Raw genomic sequence first — 16,881 nt, 5'->3', positions numbered from 1 at the left:
TAATATCCAAATTGCCACATAGAAAACAGCCACATGTGATACTCTGAAGATAAACCCAGTTTAAATCACATCATGTTCCTTATCTATTTTTACTCAAACTTTTTCAATTTTCGACTTTTAATTGGAAAATAAAACAGGTTTAATTGGAAATGACTGGAATTAACCAGATAATTCTTTCAAATAACTGCCAGACGACAACAGCAAAGCAGGAAAGTGCAGTTTTCCACAGAAAGGGTTTTGTAAAGTGTGACACAAATAAAATAGCAACTTTTGCCTATTAAAGAAAAAAATGACTCTGAGCCAGCTAAATGTTGCTTCCTCTCTCATAATGTGACAACAGCGTTTCCTCCTTTCATCACCTTTTATCTGCAATGCAAACAAATTCAGAAAAGACCTGCAGTGTGAATGTGGCACAATAAGAGTCAAATAAGAGTCAGAGTCAGATCCAGCACATCGTCTCTCAAACGAGTCCTTTTGCAAGTCTTGTCTTCAAGTTCAAGACTTATTGTTGGTTCAGTTTGTGTCAGCACTTTCCTGCAATGGCCTTCTTTCCCACCGTCAACAGCATTTCACACACATTTCATGAGGCCCTTCATTGTTAACCCTGCCATGAGCTGGCCCCTGTCCAGGGCGGGCCCCGCCTAAGGCCCAAAGTCACTGGGACAGGCTCCAGTCACCGCGACCCCGAACGGGAACAAGCGGGAGGAAATGACATAGTTGTAAAATTGAGGGATGATGACGTTCCATCTCTCTTTTGTCTTCATGTCGAGAGTTAGAAAATAGATCATAGACTTGACCCGAGTCAAAACCAATCAATCAAGAGGTAAATATGTGTAGAAAAGGTTGTTTATCCACCAACATTTTTGAATGAGTTGTATTTCCCAAAGTCAAACTAGACTTTGGATCCCTCTTCCCTGTGGGCCGGCCCAATATTGTCTGACTTTGCACAAACACAGACTGTGGATCAGTTCTGATGATTCTGTCTCAGGATAAACTCAGCGCTGGGAGCCTGTTTTCTGACTCAGCAGCTTCATCCACACCTGTGTAATCACTTTCTCAAGTATCTTCTAAAGAGGATCTGAAGGACAAGCTTTAAATGTCTGTAAAAGAGTATTGAGAGGAACAGATGGTCCACAGCTGGATCAGACTCACAAGACACGACGATTGTGGCGTCGTTGGTTCCGTTCAGGCCCTGGAGCATGTGCAGACAACTATGGAGTCAAATAAAGGCTAAAGATTTAAATGAATTGTAATTCTAAAGGTTGCTCTCTGACCCAAACATCCCCATCTTATTTTGAAGGTTTCTGTTGAAATGTTTGATATCTAATTCCCCAGCCTCATGTGTTAATTAGAGGGAAAAGTTTGATATTCTTTATAACTGTTTCTGTCACATTAACTTTATCGTTCAGAAAGTTTGATTTCATACATTGGGCCCTTACCAGAGGAATGGTGATCTACAGACTTTCACTGTTCTTTGGTTTCAATCATTGTAAATAATCTTACATTTTAGGATTTATCTTCTCACAATGATCCGTGATGTGAGAGGGTGAGGCTGGCGAGTGGGCGTGTCCATGGTGTAGACTGACCCTCCCTCTCTGTGTCCTCAGCCCTGTTACGAGCGCGTGAAGGACTGGCTCAGTGAGAACCTGGTGGCTCTGTGGATCTTCGCCCTCTGCACGGCCCTCACACAGGCAAGTACCATCAGCTCACATCAACCAGGGTTCCAAGAAGAAGCATGTTCTGACCCAGATGTTTGTTCTGTTCATGGCCAAAGCGCTATCCAAATGTACTGCATGACCTAATATATTCTTTTAATTACAACAAACTCAGTTTACAGTACACTGCACTGCATAATAACATTATTATTATTAGGAAACATGATGTGTGGACAGCCACGCCCCGGTTCATGGTTTCAGCTTCCTGTTTCATGCAACATTTCAAGGACTTTTCCCATTCTTACCGTTCTGTGGCGTGACTGAAAAGGTGACATACATAAGGGAATTGGATTAGAGTTAAAGCTCTTTGTGAGTGTGGGGCTTTTTGGAGGAATTTGGGGCACCACCTCATTCTATGTTCGTGAGCGTGTAACCGTGACATTGACTAGTACTGGAAATAAATGATACACTTTTGTTTTGTGAAGATTTATTGACCAAACATTTAAACAGATGGTATTTGAATGTAAAGTATGCAAATGAGTCGTGGGTGAAAGAAGTAGCCTGGACTGTGAGCTAGAGTTGAGGTTTGGAGCTTAAGCTGTTTGACTGTGAAACATGTGCGACTGTAAAAGCAGAAACAGGAGCCGTGTGATCCAGCTCTTTATGTCCGTGTTGATGGAGACGACGCCTCCAGGGGTCTCAGCTCTGCAGGGGTCTCAGCTCTGCAGGGGTCTCAGCTCTGCAGGGGTCTCAGCTCTGCAGGGGTCTCAGCTCTGCAGGGGTCTCAGCTCTGCAGGGGTCTCAGCTCTGCAGGGGTCTCAGCTCTGCAGGGGTCAGTGGGAAGGACATGGGCCAATCTGTCTGAAACTCTGGCTCTGCGTCAGGCTGAAGAACGGCATAAAGCTTGACCTGGTCACTAGTTTTAACTGAGCCAACACCTTGTGTTTTGAACATGTTTCAAGCAGATATTAGGAAACGTTTAACCCAACTTTCAAAGCAGCAGGATCTCTGATTGTAAGACACACTGTAAATCTTACGGGCTGATTCCACATCATGTAGCTCCGGTCCAATAAGCTGCACCACGCACAGTGCAATACTTATGCAGCAGCTTATGCATCCTCAAACAAAATTACAGATGAAGTCTATTTTCTTCTGTGCCCGGCTCCACGGTTCAGAACGCACCAATCAGGAAAGACAACATGAACAACGTCCGGATATGCTGAGTAAATACACTCAGCATGCACCTTATTTTCATCAAATTACTTATAATTCATGTTTTTACAAATTGTTGCTTTGAAAGAATGACTCGGCTGTTCACTTTATGCCGCTGAAACACAGACAGGGGAAAACTTTTATTGGACTCGTTTGCTTAACAGTTTAATGCGTCATCATTTTCCTCGTGGTGGAGGAAAATATGTGTAAACTGACGTGAGCTGAAGAGCGAGCTCAGAAAACACCAGAGTTATCTGCACTCCTGCTATTTTGGTCTTAATTAAGAACTTCTACGTCCCAAACTCAGCTCTCTGTGCATGCTCATCTCGAGCTCCTCAGGGCTCTGCCGTCCTGTGCAGGGTTAGTGAGCGTCTGTGCCCTCAGGTGGCGCAGCAGTGGCATGACGTGGAATCAGCCTGTTTAATGTGGTGGGATAAGGAAAGTCTGTTTAACCTGTTACCATCCACCTATAAGCTGGGGTAAGTGTGGCTCTCATTCTAGAAGTGTTTGAAGAGGGCGTAGCACATGTTCTGTTGGGACACATCCGGAACCCTTCCCAAGGGAGGCCTCCAAGAGCCTCCAGAACTGATGCCCGGTCCACCTCAGCTGGCTCCTCTCGACGTGGAGGAGGCTCAACTCCATGCTCCTCCTGTGAGACTGAGCACCTCCCCCTGTCTCCAAGGGAGCGCAGAGCGCTCATTTCCACCACTTGTATCCGCGATCTTGTCCTTTGGGTCATTACCCAAAGCTCATGACCATAGTTGAGGGCAGAACGTAGAGTGACCGGTAAATCCAGAGCTTTGTTTTTGGACTCAGCTCCTTCTTCACCACAACAGTCGATGCAGCGACTGCATCACTGCAGCCGCTGCACCGATCCACCTGTCGATCTCACGCTCCATCCTTCACTCACTCGTGAACAAGACCCCGAGATACTTGAACTCCTCCACTTGGGGCAAGAACCCCCCACCCACCTGAAGAGGGCAAGGACCCCCCACCCACCTGAAGAGGGCAAGGACCCCCCACCCACCTGAAGAGGGCAAGGACCCCCCACCCACCTGAAGAGGGCAAGACACATTTAAAAAAAATAAGTAAAGTCAATAGGTCAATAAGTTGAGTTACAATCATTTTCAACGTGAAATATTTTCATCCCTTGCATTTACCCTGCAATGACACTGGTGGTGGAGAAGAGGAGGGGATGGATGGAGTGGCTGAAAAGGCTTGTGGTTCTGCTGCTGATGAACACAGAGAGTGTGAAAACCTTCATGAAATGAGCTGAACAGTTGAGAGTTGTGATTGGATTGATTCCATCTGATGCCAGTGAAGAGAACGTCCTCTTTGGATCAGAGACACGGCTCCATGTCCCAACAGCAGGCCTCAGGGGGGCGCGCACCCCCCTGTCCCAACAGCAGGCCTCAGGGGGGCGCGCACCCCCCTGTCCCAACAGCAGGCCTCAGGGGGGCGCGCACCCCCCTGTCCCAACAGCAGGCCTCAGGGGGGCGCGCACCCCCCTGTCCCAACAGCAGGCCTCAGGGGGGCGCGCACCCCCCTGTCCCAACAGCAGGCCTCAGGGGGGCGCGCACCCCCCTGTCCCAACATCAGGGGGGCACGCACCCCCCTGTCCCAAACTCTTCAGAGACTTCAAACAAGACTTCAAACAAGATACTGCAAAATTGTTCCTGCGATCAATTACAAAATGGTGTAATCAGGGTCATATATATATTTCATAATCATATATATATATATATATATATATGACACTCCTGCATCAGCAGCTCTGATTGGCTCGCACAGAACCTCCTCACAGCCCCATCCAATAAACCCATCCAATATGAACAATATCTTTAACCTTTACCTTTGTCCCACATTGAGTTTAACCTTTGGCACCTCTGCCCCCCCTTCTCCTCGCTCCCCCACACTCACTCACATAAACAGAGTTTAATCAGATTTACGGCGCTGCATAATCCATGCGCCTAAATCTGCCCGAGCGCTGCGTTTGAAGTCGGGTCCACTTCTTCACCTGCAGCTCACGGAAACGCCGATCCTCCGCTCAGAACTTCAGAAGAAACACACAAGCAAGATTTTGACTTCTGAAATCAAGCTGGGAGGATCATACACACTGGACTTTTTATAGGATGGGTTTATGATTTCATAGTTTGGAAATGAGATGGAGAGTAGCTAACGTAGCTAATGTGGCTTTGTGGAGCCAATTCCTGAAACGGTGAATTACGTGTACAGTATATGCAGCGCCTGCCCGCCCTCTGAGATTATTACATCTAATTCTGGAATGAACTGAAGTGATGCCAATATGTCATGTTTTTCAGGGTATTTTTGAGCAATAAAATTTGTTATTGAATAAATATTGTGGAATTTTCCAGGCAAAGCCAATAAGATCTCAAGAGGTTCCACCAGAGAACGTTACATAAACTTGATGTTTACATGATAAAGATTTAAAGAGCAGCTGTTTTGACCAAGTTTATGGATCGTTAGTTAATTAGTTTAGTCTAGTTATAGTTTTCCACTATAATCTAACAGTATTGCCTTTTCTGTAAGGAAACAATTGACAAAGAGTATTGATTTATAAATGTGTATTGTACAAAAGAAATGGAAAAGCAAGAAATATGCACAAAACTGCATCTCAAAATAACACCACGTCCTCTGATTGTGGAAGGTTCTTGAAGACAAGTGTCCAGAAGTAACTTTCTGGACAGTGAAGCGTGAAAATGGGGATGAGAGGGGGAAGGACATGCAGCAAATTGTCATAGCTGGATTCAAGCAGCACATGGAGCCTGGCATATGTGTTATCATCAGTCTGCCACCAAACGGCCCCAGTGCATGTTTTATGAGCATTGAAACATCAGTTACATTCCAAGCAATTAAAGCTTTCACATCTCCATGGAGACGAGCACGTGGCAGACCCCCACTAAAGTTACAATGCACCTTTAACCACGAGACCTTTCATTTAGATCGGAACATTAAAGGATATTTGTATTATTGTCATTGAAACATGTCATCTCTCATGTTTAGAACACAATACTTTCATATATAATACTCAGAATGACTCAGACGGCAGGTGACCTCTGAGGCCCAGAGGAAGAGGACCTCGTAAACGACACGAGCGTGAATAAAGCTGAATACAATTTAAAATGTTCCAAAAATCGATTGTGCTGATGATACATGCTCTGCACGCTTTTAGGCACCATAAAGTTGTTTCTTCTTCAAAGCAAAACCAGGCGAGAGGCGATGGCTGCCGGCTCTCAGGAGCCGAGGCCCCGCGGTGCTGTTTATGACTCTTAAAAGTCTCTCATCAGTCGGAGGGATTTGTGTTTTCAGAGGAGAACATTTACTTCAAGCTTTCTTTGTGTTTGCAGATCCTGGGCCTGGTGTTCTCCATGACCATGTTCTGTCAGGCCGTCAAAGTGGACACCTTCTACGCCTAGCACTTGACCTTCGACCTCCACCCCTCTTTCCCCGCCCCCATCTCAGAGACTAATGTCCCCCTGACTCCTCCCCTCAATAAAGTGACTCCACCCCATGGTCACCTCTTCTGCCTGCCCTAAAAGGTGACTCCAGCTGTGTCACCTCCTTGCTCCGCCTCCAGAAGGTGACTCCGCCCCTTCCCCGCCCCTCCCTTGCTAACGGTCTACAAGCACAGTGTATTTGTGTCCCGCCTGAGTTGCTGCCATATGGTTTGCTCTGTGTCCAATTTTGTGATACATTTTTATGAAGCAGTAATATTACGATCATTATTATGGACATGTATAAACCAAGTGTCGCCCTGTAGCATCAGCCAATGGGAGACAGAGCACACATGCAGAAGAATCAGGATGATGGGTGACATATGCATTTAAAGTTACATCATGTAAACATGTAATGTTTTTATATGTCATCTTTCTATCATTTTATTCTAATGTATGATATTTGTTTAGTATCAAGTTTAAGGACTGTTACTACTCGCCAAACTCAAATTTACTTACATAAGTTAGAATTCATTTCCTCCGTGCACAACAGAGCTCCAGGCTAGCTCCAGGCTAGCTCCAGCTAGCTCCAGGCTAGCTCCAGGCTAGCTCACGGTTAGCGTCCGTCCGGAATTTGATCTCTATGGGAATTTTGCACTAAAATAAATAAATCCTTTAAGTCGAGTCATTCACTGACAATATTTTACAAATACAAATGACGTGATCACTTGTTAGGGATCATCTCAAAATGGGTTGAAGCTGAAGTCTCTCTCTGGACCCCCTCCCTCCCTCAAAAGACTTGGGGGGGGGGGGGGGAGTGGCTTCACATCAAATGTTAGACGTTGATAAAACGATAGTAGCTTGATGGACCTGTTCACCTTTAGTCCCTGAACATCCTTTGGTAAGTTTATCAGTAAAAGTTATGAATTCTCCAAATAATGTCACTGCATGTTTGTTTACTCAGTCCACATGGTCCAGGGCGCGCCGTGGCCAGCGCGGGGAGCGGGTTCTCCCTCGCACGGGCCACTGCGCGCTGTGATCCCCGCACGGGCGAACATGGCGCGCCGTGCTCGCCCGTACGCACTCCCCGTGCTCCGCGCCGCACCCGCCGCCTAATGTCGGCCTAATGCTCGTTGCTGAGAGTTTTTTAGCATTTCAAAACAATGACTGACACAACGATGTATTGAAGCTTCAAAGCAACAAAAAGACGAAATGTAGGTTCAACCCCCCAAGACGAAAAATATTACGTCTTTTCAGCTTCAACCCATTTTGCGATGATCCCTAAAGGTTGGTGTTTTTGTCTGAACGCTACCGCTAATGGAAAAGCTAATGCTAAAGCTAATTTGGAGGAAAAATAATGCCACAAACAAACAACACACACAACACACAAGCCTTTCGCAAGTGATCTAATGTATTCTATCATTTTTACCATCTCACTCTCAAAAATGCTTCTTTTTTCATAATACGATTATTTGTCATTTTCAATATAGATATACAATATCAACCATAAACGCATGTGCAGGTCCCTGTAAGCCCCCGTCTGCCCCTGTCGGCCCCCGTCGGCCCTGTTTGTACTTCTTCCAGAGTAATATTATTTTGAAGTAACAAACAGTTTGTCTTTACATTGTGTTGAGCTGCAGTACCAATGGACTGGCCACTAGGGTCGACTCACAACACGTTTAAGCCTCCAATTCTCTCTCCAGTTGTTTTAATAGAGCTATGACAGACAAAGTGAGCTTGTTTTAATAGAGCTATGACAGACAAAGTGAGCTTGTTTTAATAGAGCTATGACAGACAAAGTGAGCTTGTTTTAATAGAGCTATGACAGACAAAGTGAGCTAGTTTTAATAGAGCTATGACAGACAAAGTGAGCTTGTTTTAATAGAGCTATGACAGACAAAGTGAGCTTGTTTTAATAGAGCTATGACAGACAAAGTGAGCTTGTTTTAATAGAGCTATGACAGACAAAGTGAGCTTGTTTTAATAGAGCTATGACAGACAAAGTGAGCTAGTTTTAATAGAGCTATGACAGACAAAGTGAGCTTGTTTTAATAGAGCTATGACAGACAAAGTGAGCTAGTTTTAATAGAGCTATGACTGAGACAAAGTGAGCTTGTTTTAATAGAGCTATGACAGACAAAGTGAGCTTGTTTTAATAGAGCTATGACAGACAAAGTGAGCTTGTTTTAATAGAGCTATGACAGACAAAGTGAGCTTGTTTTAATAGAGCTATGACAGACAAAGTGAGCTTGTTTTAATAGAGCTATGACAGACAAAGTGAGCTTGTTTTAATAGAGCTATGACAGACAAAGTGAGCTTGTTTTAATAGAGCTATGACAGACAAAGTGAGCTAGTTTTAATAGAGCTATGACAGACAAAGTGAGCTTGTTTTAATAGAGCTATGACAGACAGAGTGAGCTTGTTTTAATAGAGCTATGACAGACAAAGTGAGCTAGTTTTAATAGAGCTATGACAGACAGAGTGAGCTAGCCATCGCACTGCTGAGCATGGAGTCTACTGAATTCGTAATTAATTAAGTTGACGATTTAGGAATATATTTTGTTATTTATTTGATGTATTTTTTTCCCTTTTTGTATTTTAAGCTAAATTATTGACAATTGACTAAATAATTAGGTTATGATTTGGTCAAAAGTTCACCATCTCTTTTGAATTTGTATTTATTTATTTTGATGTCGCTGTTATAATATATTCTTTTGAACCTTTTACAGAAAACACTGCCACAGTCGAACATCAGTATATGAATAATCTGCCATGAAACTTTTTAATCTTCCAGAACATCTGAGCTCTCTTTAAATCCTATTTCAAACCATTTATACTGATGAAAATCTAACATTATCATAAGATTGTATTGGAGCATGTTAAGAGGCTTTGGAGAAAGATTCATGCTTGTGTGAGTTTATTATTCTGAAATATGTCTGAATCTCACTTTCCTTCTGTTACATCAGGCGAGAAAATCACTTTTGATTTGATGATAAATTCGGTGGTAAAAAATCGTGTCCACAACTCTTATAATAAAGTATACTTTTTACAGAGACATTTGCACACGCTGGAGAATGTGGGGAAATGCTTTCATTATTGTTTCTTCTCTTTTATTGAAAACTGTTTTTTTCAATTAACATCAAATTGTGATAAAAGATGAAAATGGCACAAAACATTTACTCACATTTATACACGAGAAGTGTTTGTTGTTTTCATGCTTTTTTGTTCTGAAGTCGTTCTGGATTTTTGGCTTCATATGTTCTGTTCTTTTAAATGAAGTTGATTGTATTTGTATGTAAGTGAGCGGCGCAGGACTGTGGCGCAGGACTGTGGTGGCGCAGGACTGTGGTGCAGGACTGTGGTGGCGCAGGACTGTGGCGCAGGACTGTGGTGGCGCAGGACTGTGGTGGCGCAGGACTGTGGCGCAGGACTGTGGTGGCGCAGGACTGTGGTGGCGCAGGACTGTGGCGCAGGACTGTGGTGGCGCAGGACTGTGGCGCAGGACTGTGGCGCAGGACTGCGGCGCAGGACTGTGGCGCAGGACTGTGGTGGCGCAGGACTGTGGTGGCGCAGGACTGTGGCGCAGGACTGTGGTGCAGGACTGTGGCGCAGGACTGTGGCGCAGGACTGTGGCGCAGGACTGTGGTGGCGCAGGACTGTGGTGCAGGACTGTGGTGGCGCAGGACTGTGGCGCAGGACTGTGGTGGCGCAGGACTGTGGCGCAGGACTGTGGCGCAGGACTGTGGTGGCGCAGGACTGTGGCGCAGGACTGTGGCGCAGGACTGTGGCGCAGGACTGTGGCGCAGGACTGTGGCGCAGGACTGTGGCGCAGGACTGTGGCGCAGGACTGTGGCGCAGGACTGTGGCGCAGGACTGTGGGCTGCTGGTGCATGTGTGCAGGGAGATGAATAAACGTTCCACCTAAACCTCGGCCTCTGTGTGTTTATGCCTGTTTATACATGTTAATGCGTGTTTATGAGTGTTTATACATGCTTATACGTGTGTTTATGCGTGTTTATACATGTTTATACACGTGTTAATGCGTGTTTATACGTATGTTTATACGCGTGTTTATGCGTGTTTATACGTATGTTTATACGCGTGTTTATGCGTGTTTATACATGTTTATACACGTGTTTATGCGTGTTTATACGTATGTTTATGCGTGTTTATACATCTTTATATGCGTGTTTATACGTATGTTTATACGTGTTTATGTGTGTTTATACATGTTTATACGCGTGTTTATCCGTGTTTATACATGTTTATACGTATGTTTATGCGTGTTTATACATGTTTATACGCGTGTTTATGCGTGTTTATACGTATGTTTATACATGTTTATGCGTGTTTATACGTGTTTATACGTATGTTTATGCGTGTTTATACATGTTTATACGCGTGTTTATCCGTGTTTATACATATGTTTATGCGTGTTATGCATATGTATGCGTGTTTATACGTATGTTTATGCGTGTTTATGCGTGTTTATACGTGTTTATACGTATGTTTATGCGGGTTTATGCGTGTTTATACGTGTTTGTACGTGTGTTTATTTGTGTTCATGCGTGTTTATATGTGTTTATGCATGTTTGTGCGTGTTTACACGTGTGTTTATGCCTGTTTATACGTATGTTTATGCGTGTTTATACATGTTTATAAGCGTGTTTATGCGTGTTTATGCGTGTTCATAAGTGTTCATAAGTGTTTATACGTGTTCATGCGTGTTCATAAGTGTTTATGCGTGTTTATACATGTTCATGCGTGTTCATAAGTGTTCATAAGTGTTCATGCGTGTTCATAAGTGTTTATGCGTGTTTATACATGTTTATATGCGTGTTTATGCGTGTTTATGCCTGTTCATAAGTGTTCATAAGTGTTTATCCGTGTTCATGCGTGTTTATACGGGTTCATGCGTGTTCATAAGTGTTTATGCGTGTTTATGCCTGTTCATGCGTGTTCATAAATGTTTATGCGTGTTCATGCGTGTTTAAATGTTTTTATGCGTGTTTACACGTGTGTTTGTGCGTGTTCATACATGTTTATACGTGTTCATAAGTGTTCATAAGTGTTCATACGTGTTCATGTGTGTTCATGCGTGTTCATGCGTGTTCATGCGTGTTCATGCATGTTCATGCGTGTTTATATGTGTTTATGCGTGTTTGTGCGTGTTTATACATGTTCATGCATGTTCATAAGTGTTCATAAGTGTTCATAAGTGTTTATGCGTGTTCATGTGTGTTTATGCGTGTTCATGTGTGTTTATGCGTGTTCATAAGTGTTTATGCGTGTTCATGTGTGTTTATGCGTGTTCATAAGTGTTTATGCGTGTTTATACATGTTTATACGCGTGTTTATGCGTGTTTATGCCTGTTTATGCGTGTTCATAAGTGTTTATGCGTGTTTATACATGTTTATACGCGTGTTTATGCGTGTTTATGCCTGTTTATGCGTGTTCATAAGTGTTTATGCGTGTTTATACATGTTTATAAGCGTGTTTATGCGTGTTTATGCCTGTTTATGCGTGTTCATAAGTGTTCATAAGTGTTTATCCGTGTTCATGCGTGTTAATACGTGTTCATGCGTGTTCATAAGTGTTCATAAGTGTTTATCCGTGTTTATGCCTGTTCATGCGTGTTCATAAATGTTTATGCGTGTTCATGCGTGTTTAAATGTTTTTATGCGTGTTTACACGTGTGTTTATGCGTGTTCATACATGTTTATACGTGTTCATAAGTGTTCATGCGTGTTCATGCGTGTTCATAAGTGTTCATGCGTGTTCATGCGTGTTCATGCGTGTCTATATGTGTTTATGCGTGTTTGTGCATGTTTATGCGTGTTTATGCGTGTTTATACATGTTCATGCATGTTCAGAAGTGTTCAGAAGTGTTCATAAGTGTTTATGCGTGTTCATAAGTGTTCATAAGTGTTTATGCGTGTTCATGTGTGTTTATGCGTGTTCATAAGTGTTTATGCGTGTTTATGCATGTTTATACATGTTCATGCGTGTTCATAAGTGTTCATAAGTGTTTATGCGTGTTCATGTGTGTTTATGCGTGTTCATAAGTGTTTATGCGTGTTCATGTGTGTTTATGCGTGTTCATAAGTGTTTATGCGTGTTTATACATGTTCATGCGTGTTCATAAGTGTTCATGCGTGTTCATAAGTGTTCATAAGTGTTTATGCGTGTTTATGCGTGTTTATACATGTTCATGCGTGTTCATAAGTGTTCATAAGTGTTCATAAGTGTTTATGCGTGTTCATAAGTGTTTATGCGTGTTCATGTGTGTTTATGCGTGTTCATGCGTGTTCATAAGTGTTTATGCGTGTTCATAAGTGTTTATGCGTGTTCATGCGTGTTTATGCGTGTTCATGCGTGTTCATGCGTGTTTATGCGTGTTCATGCGTGTTTATGCGTGTTCATGCGTGTTTATGCGTGTTCATAAGTGTTTATGCGTGTTTATGCGTGTTCATGCGTGTTCATGCGTGTTCATGCGTGTTTATGCGTGTTCATGCGTGTTTATGCGTGTTCATGCGTGTTTATGCGTGTTCATGCCATGACGCTTCAAAGTGCTGTGAAATGTGTCTTCACTACTTCACCACAGACACTGAACAGCAAAACATGTACCTTTTTTTTTCTTTTCACGTCTTTAATATTAAAGGAATAATGGAGGATTTTTGGCGCGTGATCAGAGTCTCATTTCCTGGTGGCGTGGACAGTAGTTCTCCAACATGTCAATCATTCCCTGCGTGCTACTGCACACCTGCAGCCTCGTTCCCAGGATAGCAGCTCGTTTCCATGGCAGCACATGTGTGGTTGATATGTCTGTGTGTTTAGTGAGTTCCTTCAGTTACAAACATGACGACTGTGCTCGAGCTCAGAAGAGACAGAAATCTGAGGAGACGAGAGATGATGAATAAACAAACGCACGTGTAGAGGCGGGGCTGTAGAGGCGGGGCTGTAGAGGCGGGGCTGTAGAGGCGGGGCTGTAGAGGCGGGGCTGTAGAGGCGGGGCTGTAGAGGCGGGGCTGTAGAGGCGGGGCTGTAGTGTGGGGGATGAGTGTGGGGAGTGGGGGATGGGTGGGGGGGTGAGTGTGCCATGTGTATTTTTTAAAACAGTTACTTGAGTTCTCAAATCGTCAAAAAATCCTCTATTATTCCTTTAAGTCTCGTTATAATGTGTAAATGTTCTTTTTGACTTTTTAACAAAAAAGCCTTGAAATAACGAATAACTGTTCCACATTTCCATGAATCGTCCTTGGGGCTTGAAGCTTCTCCTTTGGATTTGATCGTCATGTGACTAAATGTTGCAGCTGCTGACGTCACGTTGGATCCGCTCGACCTCGGCTCAATGTGAAGAACGTTCCACTCATGCACTTCTGAGCTTCTGCTTCTGCTGAAAGTTTCAAAACTCGTCCTATTTCCTTTGAAACGTCACTTTTCAATCCAGGTCCAGTATCAAATGACCGTCTGTATCTGACCCTTTCATTTTGAAACGTTCCTGTTGGAGCCACATATCCATGTAGTGCGTGCAGACTCCCTCACACCACTTATTCCTCGCTCTCCCGATTCCTAGAGCCTTTTGTGGCACTTTAAATGTGTCTTTCTTCTCGTGGTTGGCTCCTGAGTCCTGAGCTGCCAGCGCTGATCCGCCCGCTGAGACAGAACCTGATTAAACCGTCCCAAAGGAGAGGATCTGTGCCTGCCCAGGCTCCACCTCACACACGAGGAGCTTTTGTTTGCCCCAAGCGATCCGAGGAGTGGTGAGTGTGTTAGGCGGGATGATCTCTGTGATGGTAAACTCACTTTTTCACGCTCATATTATAAGATAAGATAAGATATTCCTTTATTAACATGCAAGACTGAAACACAACACAGTTCATATAAAACATATGAACTGTGTTGTGTTTCAGTTTTGCATGTTTGAGTAATCTTTCATGTTTTAGACTTAAAACACAGTTCTACTGGTAATGGAGGAAATGCTCCACTTTCACATGACTCGTAAAGGCCGTACTTTAGTCTGAACTCTTCTGTTCGGTGAGTAATGCTACAGGAGCTGAAATCAAAGTGACAGAAAGCAGACTCTCACGAGCTAATGATGCTAACGTGGCCACTACAGCTCCTGAGACGCCTCTGAAGGCCGACGCCTCTGAAGGCCGACGCCTCTGAAGGCCGACGCCTCTGAAGGCCGACGCCTCTGAAGGCCGACGACGACGAAGGCCGACGACGACGAAGGCCGACGACGACGAAGGCCGACGACGACGAAGGCCGACGACGACGAAGGCCGACGCCTCTGAAGGCCGACGACGACGAAGGCCGCCGACGACGAAGGCCGACGACGACGAAGGCCGACGACGACGAAGGCCGACGACGACGAAGGCCGACGCCTCTGAAGGCCGACGCCTCTGAAGGCCGACGACGACGAAGGCCGACGACGACGAAGGCCGACGACGACGAAGGCCGACGCCTCTGAAGGCCGACGCCTCTGAAGGCCGACGCCTCTGAAGGCCGACGCCTCTGAAGGCCGACGCCTCTGAAGGCCGACGACGAAGGCCGCCGACGACGAAGGCCGACGCCTCTGAAGGCCGACGCCTCTGAAGGCCGACGCCTCTGAAGGCCGACGCCTCTGAAGGCCGACGACGACGAAGGCCGACGACGACGAAGGCCGACGACGACGAAGGCCGACGACGACGAAGGCCGACGCCGACGAAGGCCGACGACGACGAAGGCCGACGACGACGAAGGCCGACGACGACGAAGGCCGACGCCTCTGAAGGCCGACGACGAAGGCCGCCGACGACGAAGGCCGACGCCTCTGAAGGCCGACGCCTCTGAAGGCCGACGCCTCTGAAGGCCGACGCCTCTGAAGGCCGACGACGACGAAGGCCGACGACGACGAAGGCCGACGACGACGAAGGCCGACGACGACGAAGGCCGACGCCGACGAAGGCCGACGACGACGAAGGCCGACGACGACGAAGGCCGACGACGACGAAGGCCGACGACGACGAAGGCCGACGCCTCTGAAGGCCGACGACGACGAAGGCCGCCGACGACGAAGGCCGACGACGACGAAGGCCGACGATGACGAAGGCCGACGACGACGAAGGCCGACGACGACGAAGGCCGACGCCTCTGAAGGCCGACGCCTCTGAAGGCCGACGACGACGAAGGCCGACGACGACGAAGGCCGACGACGACGAAGGCCGACGCCTCTGAAGGCCGACGACGACGAAGGCCGCCGACGACGAAGGCCGACGACGACGAAGGCCGACGCCTCTGAAGGCCGACGCCGCAGACACGAGCGCTGCCCGCGATCACCGATGAGTCACTTTTAAAAGTAGCTCATTCAATAATTCACTTCATTATGAGTGATTGTAGTAAAGTCACAGTAGGCAGAAAACACAACACCGCGTACAGGACAGTGCTACAGTGGAGCTACAGTGGAGCTACAGTGGTGCTGTGCTACAGTGGAGCTACAGTGATGCTACAGTGGTGCTACAGTGGAGCTACAGTGATGCTACAGTGGAGCTACAGTGATGCTACAGTGGAGCTACAGTGGAGCTACAGTGGAGCTACAGTGATGCTACAGTGGAGCTACAGTGGAGCTGCAGTGGTGCTACAGTGGAGCTACAGTGGAGCTACAGTGATGCTACAGTGATGCTACAGTGGAGCTACAGTGATGCTACAGTGGAGCTACAGTGGTGCTACAGTGGTGCTACAGTGGAGCTACAGTGATGCTACAGTGGAGCTACAGTGGAGCTACAGTGGTGCTTCAGTGGTGCTACAGTGGAGCTACAGTGGTGCTATAGTGGAGCTACAGTGGAGCTACAGTGGAGCTACAGTGGTGCTACAGTGGTGCTACAGTGGAGCCACAGTGATGCTACAGTGGAGCTACAGTGGTGCTACAGTGGTGCTACAGTGGAGCTACAGTGGAGCTACAGTGGTGCTACAGTGGTGCTACAGTGATGCTACAGTGGAGCTACAGTGGCGCTACAGTGGTACTACAGTGGTGCTACAGTGGTGCTACAGTGGAGCTACAGTGGTGCTACAGTGGTGCTACAGTGATGCTACAGTGGAGCTACAGTGGTGCTACAGTGGTGCTACAGTGGTGCTACAGTGGAGCTGCAGTGGTGCTACAGTGGAGCTACAGTGATGCTACAGTGGATCTACAGTGATGCTACAGTGGAGCTACAGTGGTGCTACAGTGGAGCTACAGTGATGCTACAGTGGAGCTACAGTGGAGCTACAGTGGTGCTACAGTGGAGCTACAGTGATGCTACAGTGGAGCTACAGTGGTGCTACAGTGGTGCTACAGTGGAGCTACAGTGGTGCTACAGTGGAGCTACAGTGGAGCTACAGTGGAGCTACAGTGGAGCTGCAGTGGTGCTACAGTGGAGCTACAGTGATGCTACAGTGGAGCTACAGTGATGCTACAGTGGAGCTACAGTGGAGCTACAGTGGTGCTACAGTGGAGCTACAGTGGAGCTACAGTGGTGCTACAGTGGAGCTACAGTGGAGCTACAGTGGAGCTACAGTGATGCTACAGTGGAGCTAC

General features: G+C 46.0%; 1 protein-coding gene across 1 annotated transcript in view; it reads left to right on the top strand.

Moving 5' to 3' along the window:
- The window catches only part of tspan4a (tetraspanin 4a), a 425,431-nt gene extending 418,453 nt beyond the window's left edge, over positions 1 to 6,978 (top strand). The window contains exons 6-8 of the mRNA XM_072465913.1: positions 1,608 to 1,691; positions 6,236 to 6,864; positions 6,910 to 6,978. Of these exons, the coding sequence (XP_072322014.1) occupies positions 1,608 to 1,691; positions 6,236 to 6,304 (153 nt within the window). The 3' untranslated portion in view covers positions 6,305 to 6,864; positions 6,910 to 6,978. The remainder of the gene's footprint in view (positions 1 to 1,607; positions 1,692 to 6,235; positions 6,865 to 6,909) is intronic.
- The last annotated feature ends 9,903 nt before the right edge of the window (positions 6,979 to 16,881 follow it).

This window comes from Eucyclogobius newberryi, unplaced genomic scaffold (assembly GCF_026437365.1).
Source record: "Eucyclogobius newberryi isolate DKJ021-1_F unplaced genomic scaffold, fEucNew1.0.hap1 SCAF_5, whole genome shotgun sequence".
In the NCBI taxonomy this organism is placed as follows: Eukaryota; Metazoa; Chordata; class Actinopteri; order Gobiiformes; family Gobiidae; genus Eucyclogobius; species Eucyclogobius newberryi.
The sequence above is the reverse complement of the archived record's forward strand: the minus strand, read 5'-3'. Positions and strand labels throughout refer to the sequence as shown.